Here is a 12960-nt window from a genome sequence, read left to right on the forward strand (position 1 = left end):
TGACTTCCTCTGTAATTTTGGAAATGACCACGCCCATTTCCTCGGCCATTGTTGAAATTTCTTCCGCGGTTGTTTTGTTGAGTACTACTAATAGTGAACTTTTGTGCAGGGATTGGTTTATCATTTTCCATGAGTTTTTGTGTAGCATCTGAAATTTTGGTAAAGGTCCCAGCCTTCAAAATAATTTTCGTGTCATTATTTCTGACCCCATCAATGAGAGCTTCAACTCCCTTTTTGGTAGCCATCGCGTTTGCTCTGTTTACTGGAATTTGCTCTCTTACATAGACCGACCTAAGCTGAGCAGTTAGTTGTTCAACTGTATTGCAGAATGACTCTGCTGACTCCTTCTGTTTCACAGCGGAGCATCGCACTGGATAGACTGCATATCTCTGTTTTGTACATCGGGGCCGCTCCAAGTTGCCGGTTAGCCCATCTGGAACGGTACTGCTTTCTTCTTCTCTTTATGTGTGGGATTTTTGTTCTTGCTTGTAAACACTAAACCATTGGCCAAAAGAAATCTAATTTCCAGCTGGTTGTTTCATAATGTACACTGTCCTACCACAACAGTAACGTTATCGTTCGTTCCCGCGTCTGATTTCTCACTTCAGTTTTTCGATTACTTTTCTATAATGACCGACTCGAGGTTATCTCGCGACAGTGCCCTAGCACGATCGAACCCTTGCCACTTCTTTTTCAACACTTTATGCAGGATCCACAACAGTTGTATAATATTAACTGCCAAAATTAACCACAATTTCAGTTCATGCTCTTCGTGAAAAGTATTGTTCGTTGTTAAATGGTCTTCTATGTTTATATTAGTCGTACCATCCTGGTTTTTCGACTGAGATTTACCCATTTTTATCAACGATAGGAGCATCAACAGACTGAGCACTATTATTTTCACTGCACTTGAAATTCTTCTTAATGCATGGTATTTTTCGCCATTTCCATGGTCACTCTTAGTTCTTCATAGAAACGTATGTATAGGGGAAGAGGCCCCAAAACGCCCCCCCGATGCAAAACGCCTTTTGTGGTTTCCGTCATATTTACCGTCATTAAGATGCCTGTAACAAAACTAGATCTAAAATTATGTAGGTTAGGCGAAAAAAGTTTCAAAATAGTGTATGGGAAGGTCGAAAAAACCGAAAATTTCCACATTTTAAAGAAACATCTAACATTTTGGCGAGGCAAAACGCCCTAGTGTCGCTAACCTACAATGTACTTGCGTCTCCACGCACTATCCATACCAGAATGCTGATTCGCCGACGCAGGGTACTTCGTTCCTTAGTAGTTGCCAGCTAAAGGCGTTTTGCCTCATGAGTTTTCCGGCAACAGAATATCACCACTTTTTTGAAATGTGAATAATATCAATATGATTGAGATTTTTTACAATTTTTGAATGGCATCAACTAGCTATCTTGTTTAACTGTTGCATAATGTAAAAATACCCATGAATAGCGTTACAAATGAGACAACAAAGCAGTATTTGCTTAACTAGGGCATTTTGCCCCCCTTCCCCTATTTGAATCACTACTACCATTAGTAATATCGAAAAAATCAGCAAACTAACTTCACTATACATTTTTGGTTTTTATCTCTGTCAGTTGGTCGCCATGACGTGTCCTGCTCAGAATTCCACGGATGTGATATATCAGTTACATCACGACACGTATCCGACGATGGTTAAAACACAAGTGTGGTTTATTAAAATTACTTGAGGTTTTCAACTCTTCCTACTGGAGACGCTTGGAGTCAGATATGTATATATATTATGTAAAGAATGACCAATCGGTGATCAATGCAACGAAAGAGAGAATAGGACAGAATTCGGAGAAGTCGGTTTGCGCCGAAAGCGCTTAGCAACTAAGAGGTAAAATATGAGCAGAACACATTATTGTCGTGTCTGAATTATCGATATGAAACCCTGCTTATGCGTGCATTTGCATTTAACGCATAAGCAGTTCTATATTGTGGGAATGAATCGTTTTCTCACAGCATGGTGCAGCTAGTGAGGTCTTGACAGGATGTACGGTTGCTATGGGTTCAAGAACATGTGGGTTGCACATGTCACAAAGTGGGTAAGATGACAAGTAGAGTAGAGTGGGGCAAGAGTGCGCGTGGGGTAAGAGTACGTTTTCGATTTTTTGTAGTAATAAAAAAAGAAAAACTAGCAGTACTGCATCAGTTTGACAGGTATTCTGGCCAACTATTATCATGTGTAATTGTAAACGATTTGAATAAACAACAAGGGAGATATGGAGTTAGATAACTTTTTGGTCATTTTGGTAAAAATAATTGGATTTACGCAACTAGTATTTCATTACCATAAATACGTTCAATCAGGTGAACATTATACCATTTCGATAACATATTGTATAGAGTACTTTATGATACAGAACACCAATCCGGTTGATTTTCCAAGAAGTCAAAACCATTACTTGAATAATTTTTGGGACTGTGGGGTAAAAGTACGCAGGAACCGGTGGGGCAAGAGTACGCATATGAATCTTCAAGTTATGATGTCAAACCCGTTTCTCCGGCCGAAATAAGACTTCTTCCAAAGCGTAAAGATCCACAACTAAGAAAAAAGGGACAGAATTTGAACTTATCACAAGTTTTTAGGATAAGTTGAAGTAATTCGGTGTTAGAAAGGACTTTGCGAACAAAGCACTGAAGCGAAATAATGAAATTGTATTAGGACTTGTTGTACACCTAAACATAGTACGAAAACACAATTTCATCTAAATGATAATTTCTTTTAATCAAAAGAAACATTCATAAATTACGCAACGTTTAGCTGGGAGGGGTTGTGAGATGTGTGACGATCCATATATTTTTTAGAGGATTCATACAAGTAGTGTAAGATAGGGGGGAGGGGTGATGAAATAGCCAAATTTTACGTTACGTGATTGGTGGACTTACTTTAAGGAAAATGCCTTTGTATACGCCACGCGAAACCTGATATATATTTTTACCTCTGTAGTTTTTTGTATATATAAAAAAACAATGGTTTTTCGTATGAAAGTGCACATTTTTAGGACCCCCTCCCCCTTTAAGAGTTACGTAATCTTTACACATTCCCTAATATATGCTCATTAAACATCAATGAAATGTTATTAACTCTTATTTGTGTTAATATATACTTAAAGCACATGATTGGATAAATGCGTACTCTTACCCCACCCGATGCGCACTCTTACCCCTCCGGTGGGGTAAGAGTGCGTTTCTCACTTGTCTTGTAATATAAGTTCTGCTAAAACGAATCTCAATAATTTCAATATTTTTTCCACTGGGTAACATAAAGGAAGAGTATATGAATCATCGACACTGATTTGATATGCAGAAGCTTGCTTCATAAGGGCCACATGAACGATTGAAAACTAAGTGCGTACTCTTGCCCCACTCTACTCTACTTTGCATGTGCGCCCACGCTCTCGTCACCCGATGGCACTCACTGAATTTGTGTTTTAATGTTTCTACTGCTGCATTACAGTGAGCGCACTGCTCAGTATCCACTCGTCGAATGGTATGCCAGAGCTGTCTGTGTTCGACTTTTTCGTTGACCAACAGGTACCACATACTGCGTTGAGCTGAAGTAAGCCTTCTGCTCCCACGTTCTTAGGCAAGGAAGATCAGCAGGGGGAGTATTGAGATTTACGTGGCCGAGATATGAGTTATAGTATGGGATGGAATCTATTTCCTTGGTATGTCGGTTGATTAACATAGATTTTGATTTAAGGGCGACTAGCCACCTTGATCCCGTGGCCTCGCTAGCTGCATCATCGGAACATGAGCAGCCTGTCCTCTCCACAAGAAGATACCAACAGTTGATGTAATCTTGGCTGTATGGATGCTGTATATTGGAAGTACTGATGAGAGATACCAGACCTTCGACATGATGAACGTGTTGACAAGAATAATTTTCTATTGTAGTGTGAGCGTGCGCATCGAATTCAGCCATATTTGCTGTGAAACTTTTCCCACCAAACCATCCCAGTTGAGGGAGACCATGCTACGCACAGAATTCGCAAATACAATACCTAATATTTTGATATTGTTTTCGGTCTTCAACCAGTCCTCATTCCAACTATTCTCTTGGACCCAGCCGACGTCAATGGATGTTGTTTTCCGAAGGTTCAAAACGGCACCTGATACTCTTCCAAATCGCAAAAATAAGTCACGCATTGCTTGAATTTTTTGCACCGATGTGGTTATTACACTGATATCATCGGCGTACGCCACTAGCAAATCGGTGTCGCACTCACGCTCGAGAGAAGCTAAGCTACCAAAGGGTGTAGGTGTAATACAAACAAATGCATTGAGATTGGGTCCCCCTGTCTCACCGACCGTTGAATGGGAAACGCTGACGTTAGATGACCGTTTATCAGTAGACGTGATGAGGAGAGTGCTGAGATTCTTGACAGTAGAGTGACTAATTCGGGATTAATGCCGAGCGAGCGCATGTTCTCGATGAGAAAAGAGTGCCTTACTCTGTCGAAGGCATGGTCGATGTCGTAGCTTACGAGCTTCCCCGTCTGCTACTGCGCACGCAGCTGAGCAATTCTATCTTTTTAGGGACAGCGTTGCTTGGAAGATATTGTTACGCGCATTTGAGCATTTCTGTGCGTTGCTAGTATGTGGTGAGCTTCCATCACACTTTCGAGACATACATTTAATATTCGTGAGAGAAGCTTATAGTCAAAGTTAGGTAGTGATATTGGCCGGTAGGAGCCAACAGTGTTACCAGTTCCTTTCTTCTTCACTAAGACTATGACACCGTCGACGAATTTCGATGAAAAGTTTGAAGTGAGCGCCTCCTTCAACACTAGATTTAGTTCACGGTGAATCACTTCAAAAACACGCACTAGATTTGATTGCAGTCCATATATCTGCAGTGGTGATCGCCGCCATACACGCCTCATTTGTAGGATCATCTCTCGGGACGATCTGGTCGCACTGAAATTCTCCAGCTGGTTCGTTTTCTCTATTTGTCTCAGAATACAAGGCGGAAATACAGCTGACATACAGTCGATCAAGCCGAGACGAAGAATTCGCTGTTATATAGGTATGTCCATCATCACGGAACGAAGTTTTAGCCACACGTCATGAAGCTGAAGCTGCTGAACGGTGGCTTGCAGTTAGGGGCTTATATTATACCCTGTTGAATCTCGTTGTCGTATCACACAGTTGAAGTCTCCGATTAGATTCACATGCTCAGTACGGTGGCGCATATAGTAGGCAAGAGTGTCATTGAAAAATCTTTCTCTCTGTAAACGCGAACACTTTTAATCTTGGATTCCGTCAGGAGTGACCTTAAGGACTTTTTTAAGTTGATTCAAAACCATAGTGGAACACGACGGAACAAAACAAAACATTGTGCATTCGGTAGCTTAAAACCGAATCTTTCAGATGGTGGCTGTTTGGCTTGCCGCCTCTTGCCGCTTTTCATGGTGTGTTGATGTAAAAATTGACTATTTTTTCTAAAGATTCCTTAATAACTTTGACAGGTTTCAAGATAGATCAAAGTAGTCTTCTAGACAAACATGTTTTTTGTCATTATGCACAACTTTCTAGAATGAACCATTGCGCTAAAATCATTTGCAAAAAAGCTATGCCCAAAATATGATTTTTGGGGGTCATTCATACAAAACGTGCTCTAATTCCTTACAAAACCGTTTGTCCAATATTGTGTCTTCAGAAAAGATGTTCCAATTCACATTCTTTATAACATTGCAGAGAACAACCACTGCTTTTGTACATCTGCGTAATTTTTTTATTCCAAACCGCCCTTCAATGTGGATAGGTCATTGATATTTTCTTATCAAAAAAAAGCCCAAGAAATATCCTTCAACTCTTCTGAAGACACCATGACTCTAAAATGTTGTTTTCAGGTCGAAAACTAAAAAAACGCACGTTTTGGGGGCTTCTGAACCAGTGTGCTCGAGCATCCACACTATGTTCGAAGGCGAAAAGGGATGGGCTCCTCCCGGCCTGCTAAAAATGTGCCCCCCGGATAAACCGGGTCCCTTATCCTCCTTGCCTCGATCCCCCCGGGACCACGGGATGCTGTGACTACCAGCGTGGGGGGGGAGGGGCTGTGCTCATGCACTTCTTCTAAAATTCCGGCCCCTAGCTTAGGCTAGTTCGCCGACTGGCTTGCTGAGATCCACTGCTACGTTGTCTCGATCCCTCGGCGGTTGTGCCACAAACTTCCTCACTCGAATCCTCCTGACTTCCCCCGGCGTCGAGGGTGGTCCACCAGTTCCAGTGAAGGAAACTTCCGCACTGATGGTGCCCCGACTACCGGCGGCTATCGCAGGGAACGCTTTCGCGCATTGCGCCGACTTCGTCTTCGGGTTGCAGAGGTGGTCCGACAGTTCCGGTGGTGGATGACGTCCGCACTGGCGGTGCCCTACATACCCGAAGCACTTCCTTCTTCTTTCTTCTTTCTTCAGCAGGTTTGAGTTTCGAGTGCCGAGGTCGGTCCGACGATTCCGGTTGGCAGAAGACTTCCGGTTCGCTGGCGCCCCGACGACTCGAGACCAAACACTGCTCACTGTGCTGGATTTCCCTCCAAACCGACGCTTACTTGCTGGTCCCTTCTCCATCGACGCTGCAGCTCTGACAGTATTTGCGTTACGACTCTGCTTATCGCATTTCACGTACCTTCATCGCGACACATTCGCTCTGCGATGTTGTCCGCCCTTATGGCAGACAGTTTACTACGTGCCTCCGCAAGTCTCGGGCAGTCGAATATCACGTGCTCTGGAGTCTCCTCTACGTTAATACACGCCGGGCAGAATGGCGATGCCGCATGGCCACACCGGTGCAAATATTGGCGGAAACAACCGTGTCCGGACAGGAACTGTGTAAGGTAAAAGTTCACCTCACCATGCTCCCTATACACCCACGTCGACACATTGGGGATGAGCCGATGGGTCCACCTTCCATTATCCGCATTGTCCCACTCCTGCTGCCACTTCACCATAGAGTCCAGTTTCACCGTCTTCCTCACATTTCTGGTATCTCTCCGTTGGTAACACTCGATATCCTCTGCTAGGGTTATGCAGATTGGAATCATCCCTGCGATAACGCAAACTGCCTCCGAGGAAATGGTTCGGTACGCACTCGCGACTCGAACGGCCATAAGGCGAAACACGCTGTTCAACTTTCTGCGGTTACGTTTCGTCTTGAGCGCAGCTCCCCAGGCTGGAGCTCCGTACCTCAGTATCGAGGATGATACTGCTGCCAGAAGACGTCTACTGCTGCTTTTAGGACCACCCACGTTCGGCATGATCCTTGCAAACGCACTGACCATTTTAGCCGCCTTTTCGCAGGAATAGTCCACATGGGTGTTGAAATTCAACCGGTCGTCGATCATCACTCCTAGATGCCGCAAAGCCCGCACGGACGGTATGTTGTGCCCTCCTACGGTAATCTGGATCCGCTGGATCTCTCGGCAGTTGCTAACCAGCATCACTTCTGTTTTGTGGTGAGCTAGCTGCAGCTTGACTCCGTTCATCCAGTTTTCAACTGCGTCGGTCGTTTCCGCCACCAGCATTTCTACTTCTTCCAACGACTCTCCGGTTATTGTAAGGCCGACATCGTCCGCGAATCCGAAAATCATTCACGCCTTTGGGCAACTTCAGTTTTAGAACTCCATTGTACATAATGTTCCACAGCGTTGGGCCTAGTATGGAACCTTGCGGAACACCTGCCGTAACTCTAATCGACTTCTGCCCCGAATTCGTTTCGTAAACCAGGATCCGGTTCTGAAAGTAACTTTCCAGGATTCTACACAAGTAGTCAGGAACCCGCACACCGTGCAGCGCTGCGGCGATGGCCTCCCAGCTGGCACTATTAAAAGCGTTTTTGATGTCAATCGTTACTACAGCGCAGAATCGATTGCTACGCCTCTTTTTCTTGGCCGCTCTATCTGAAACTTCAATGACTTCAATGGTGGATGGTGCTGTATTTGTCGATGGGTTCGGATGAGCGGTCGAGTTGGGTAGCTTTGGGGCGGTTTGCCTCGGAGTGGCTTGCTTCGGAGCGGCAATTTTTGATCGTGTGTTTTGCGTGTTTTTGGCGACATCTGCATAGGATGTGTTGCATGCCGCCAGCTTTTGCAGCAACAGTTTTTTTATTCTGCACACACGAGATGCCATTATGCACGGATTCGCTACAGTGCCTGCAACTTTGCTGCTGTCCATAGTACGCCACTTGAGTGGTTTCGCAATCTGTTCTGTATCGAACAGATTAAATAAACGTTCGTCTTGTTCGATAGGAAAATACAGAATGAATGTTTTATTGAATAAACAAGTGTAGTTGGTAACCACTGTTACTAGGTGGATCTCTGATAGGCTGGGTAGGTTGCCTCGATGTAACATCTTGAAAACCACGTGACAGCACATCTTCCCCGTAAGCTAATTCCTACTTGGAACTCGTACCATCCGACTACTTCTTGTGACGTAAACTCCATCTGCACGATAATGACCTCGTTACGGTTGATCTGGTTGGAGTTGATCTTGTTGTACTTGTAAAGTATCATCGTCTTCTGCTGATAAGTACTCTTCATTGGGAATAGGTAATGCTTCACATACTATTTCTCCACGGGCAACTTCTTTCTCCTCGTAATCATCATAATCGTATTTCAGAATTTGATGTGATCTTCGTACTATCGTACCCAATTCCTTAGAATAGCATTCGTATAACTTATCCCCTTTCTTCCGCACAACTTTTGCCTTGATCCATCGTTGTCGTTCAGGATCACGATAGTCTCTTGCATATACTACCTCATCAATAGCGAAACGCACTTCCTTCTTCCGCTCATTAATTTTCCAAGTCTTCGCAAAATGGTTTACATTTGGATCTCTTCGTAGAACATCGAATCGGGTTTTCATTTCTCGTCCAAACATTAGTTTAAACGGCGTCTCGTTCGTGGTGCAATGTGGTGTAGCCCGATACATCTGAAGGTGTGCATTCATTACTGTTGAAATTGATTTGCCACGATTGCAGTTATCGAATAACATCTTCTTCACAGCATATTTAAAAGTTTTGACTGCATTTTCTGCAGCACCATTTGAGCAAGGACTATTATAATACGGTGCTGACGGTAAATGACGAATTCCTTTTCATCGCAAAATCTTGAAATTCTTTCGCCGTAAAAGACCTTCCATTATCAGAAACCAGGGTATCACAGTTACCAAATCTTGCAAAACAATCTTCCAGCTTCTCAATTGTTTCTTTAGTAGATAGTGAACGAACCAAGTAGCATTCAACCCACTTCGAGTAACTATCAGTGACGATAAGAAAATTTGTCTCTTTCAGGAACAAGTGATCGATATGAATTCTTTCAAACGGACGAGAACATAACTTCCATGGAGAAATCGATGAGTTTTTAGTATCTGGTCTGTACTGGATACAAGATTCACATCTTTTTCCCATATCTTCTATCTCCTTGTCGATACTTGGCCACCAGAAATAGTTTCGAGCCAGCGATTTCATTTTGACAATTCCAAGATGAGTTGAATGTAGTTCTTGCAGCAAAAATGACCTTAGCTTCATAGGTGCTATAATACGGTAGCCCCACATAAGAACGCCTTCTTCAACAACGAGTTCGTCCTTACAAAATATTTCTTCAATTCAGGATCGTCAACTTTACCAGGCCATCCGGTCTTAACGTAACGCACTACACGGCTTACTACAGGATCCCGCCTTGATTCAATTATAAGCTGTTTCCGTTCGACCAATGACCTCGTTTCAGATTCAATATACTGCAGAAACATAACTTCTTCATCATCTTCAACTTCATCGTCACAGCATTGAACTGGTGATCGAGACAAGAAATCAGCTACTTTGTTGCTAACTCCTTTAATGTACTTGATCTCATATTCGTAATTTGAGAGAAAAACAGCCAAACGTTGTAACTTTCCGAACACCATATCCGGAATTCCCTTTCGTCCAAATAACGACACAAGTGGTTGATGATCCGTCAAAATCGTGAAGCTTTTTCCAAGAAGATAACTGCTCAATCTTCGAACCGCATAATAAACAGCCAACGCTTCCATATCCAATGGAGAATAATCTTGTTCGTGAGATTTGAGAACTCTTGAAATGAACGTTATTGGCCGTTGACTACCATCAGGAAACACTTGTAAGAGTACAGCTCCGATTCCTTTGCCAGACGCATCGGTAATTAACTTAACCTGCAATTCAGGATTATACGGCACCAGCACATTATCCGAACATAATATCTGTTTTACAGTTTCAAACGCCACGTCACATTCAGAAGACCAATCATACCGTTTGTCCTTCTTAAGTAATTGATACAAAGGGCTCAGTATTGCTGAGATGTTCGGAATAAATTTCGAATAATACGTTACCATTCCGAGAAATTCTCTTAGTGCCTTGACATTCTCTGGTCTTGGAACATCCATTATAGCGCGAACCTTTTCCGGATCCTTATGCAGTCCATCACCGTCAATAATGTGTCCCAGAAATTGCATTCTTTCTTTGAAAAACTCACATTTCTCACGATTTAGTCGAAATCCGGCTTCTAAAAGCTTACTCAACACTCTTGCTAAATTCTTGAGATGTTCGCTCACAGTTGCACCAGTTACTAAAACGTCATCCAAGAAATTGATACACCCGGGGCATTCCTGCAATAACTTTTCCAGAACTTCTTGAAATATTGCACAGGCTGGTTTAGTACCAAACGGCAAACGGTTCACATAATATATTCCTTTGTGAGTACTCCATGCCAACATTTTTCTCGATTCTTCCTCAAGCTCTAGCTGATTGTACGCCGATTTCAAATCCAGTTTCGAAAATAACTTTCCACCTTGCAACGCGTCGAACAAATCTTCCACAACAGGCATAGGGTATCGCTTATCTTCCAGAAACGGGTTGACAGTTACTCGATAATCTGCGCACAAACGAATTGACTTGTCTTTCTTTAAAACAGGAACTAACGGGGTTCCCCACTCTGCAATCTCAGCCTTAGTAATAATACCAGTCTTCTCTACATCCAGTTCCTCTTCAACCTTAGCTTGAAACGAAATCGGTATTTTTCGAGGTTTAACAAACTTCGGTACAGCATCAGGTTTCAATAGCAAGTTGATTTTAGAATGCTTATAACAACCCAATGATCCATCGAACAATTCTTGATATTCATTCAAAATAGTTTTCAGTTGAACTTCCTGACAGTCACTCGACTCCGTGTCAAGTTTGTTTGTTTTGCAGTGAAGCAACTCTCCAATAAAATCACGTCCAATCAACGGATTGCGCCCTCCTTCAATTACCACAATTTGACCAACCGCTTGTCGACCTTGATAACATAAAACAGCTTCAAAAGCTCCCTTCGGTGTAGCTTCACCTCCTGTATAGAACACCAACTTCCCACGGAACGGATGAAGTGTAAATTCTCCGAAATTATTGCGGTAAAACGTCTCAGAGATAATCGTTATTGGTGATCCAGTATCCATTTCAAATCTTGTCATTCGTCCATTAACTGCAATATCCACGTAATACGGCTCAGAACAGCTAACAGAGTTGACTTCCAAGTGATTGACCGTTTGATCCTTCTTGAAAAACGCTTTCTGTTTCTTCGGACAAACCACGGCAATATGGCCTTTCTCTTTGCAAATCTTGCATACATAACTTCGATACTGACAACTTCTAAAATCATGGTTATTCTTTCCGCACGCAAAACATGTCGCCGAACTAACTTTCTTCGCCGGCTTCGAACCATAACTTGTCTTCTTCTCGTTAATCTTATTAACTTCCAGCAATGTTCGGTTTTTTAATGTGGCTTCCCTTTTCACCGCAATCTTGAGCAAATTCTCCAATGAAACATTGTCTTCCTCTTCACACAACCGTTCAAAAATCGGACCGGGTTGTAGTCCCGTCACAAAAATGTTCTTCAGTGCATGATCCAAATGTTCTTTAAAATCACAATTCAAGGATAGTTTCTTCAAGCGAACGTACCATTCTTGTACGCTTTCTCCAGATTCTTGCCTTGCTCTATAAAACGATGTTCGCTCCCGATAAGTAATTATCGCCGGACAGAATCTTTCCTTCAACAACGCACACAGCTCTTCATAGGACTTAGCATTTGGTTTCTCTGGATGGCAGATGTTCTTTACCGTTTGATAAACTTCTAGCGAAATCGAGGTAAGAAGTATAGCGGATCTACGCTCATTTTCTAAATCCACGGCTAGGAAATATTGCTCTAAACGTTCTTGATACATCTCCCATTGATCTCCAAAAGAAAACTTGGGCGGAGCAAATCCTTCCATTTTGCTTGTAGGTTTGAAATCCTTTCGTCGCCAATTGTTCTGTATCGAACAGATTAAATAAACGTTCGTCTTGTTCGATAGGAAAATACAGAATGAATGTTTTATTGAATAAACAAGTGTAGTTGGTAACCACTGTTGCTAGGTGGATCTCTGATAGGCTGGGTAGGTTGCCTCGATGTAACATCTTGAAAACCACGTGATAGCACACAATCGATAGAGACATAGGAAGGTATGTTCTTTTTTACTATCATCCGTGCCACTCGAACGCCAGTCGGGAGCCCAGCGAAATGATGCTTCTCATCCCACAGCTCTTCTCGGATTGATAGTATCCCTCCGTACGCTATTAGGAATCTGGCGATTTTGTCGTTCGTGACGTCCTCGGAGAGGTTGAAGAGCTTTACTTCCACCGCTCCACCCTCCATCACCAAGCGTATTTTGTATATATTTCCGTCCACAGTGAGCTCGTGTGTATTGTCATTTTCTTCGACAACCTTTTGTGCTATCTCTAGAGAAGCAGCCTTGACAAAAGCAACTCCAAGATTGCGGTTGTATTGAATTCGCATGAGATCTTCTCGTTTAAGGCCCAGCGTGACACCAACAAATTGGTGAACCTCCTCTGACGATGGCTTTTTCGGCACATTCTCATAATCGATGCGGAATGTGT

At 42.9% G+C, this 12960-nt stretch overlaps 1 protein-coding gene across 1 annotated transcript; it reads right to left on the minus strand.

Moving 5' to 3' along the window:
* Window positions 1–9569: 9569 nt before the first annotated feature.
* On the minus strand, window positions 9570–12296 carry LOC134222724 (uncharacterized protein K02A2.6-like). The gene has a single exon (XM_062701887.1). The coding sequence runs from the start codon at window positions 12294–12296 to the stop codon at window positions 9570–9572; it is 2727 nt and encodes a 908-aa protein (XP_062557871.1).
* Window positions 12297–12960: the final 664 nt, after the last annotated feature.

Source organism: Armigeres subalbatus, chromosome 3 (genome assembly GCF_024139115.2).
Source record: "Armigeres subalbatus isolate Guangzhou_Male chromosome 3, GZ_Asu_2, whole genome shotgun sequence".
Taxonomy (NCBI): Eukaryota; Metazoa; Arthropoda; class Insecta; order Diptera; family Culicidae; genus Armigeres; species Armigeres subalbatus.

Excerpts from the sequence above, each read along its gene's own strand:
- LOC134222724 (XM_062701887.1), bottom strand. The coding sequence starts at position 12,296 with ATGGAAGGATTTGCTCCGCCCAAGTTTTCTTTTGGAGATCAATGGGAG.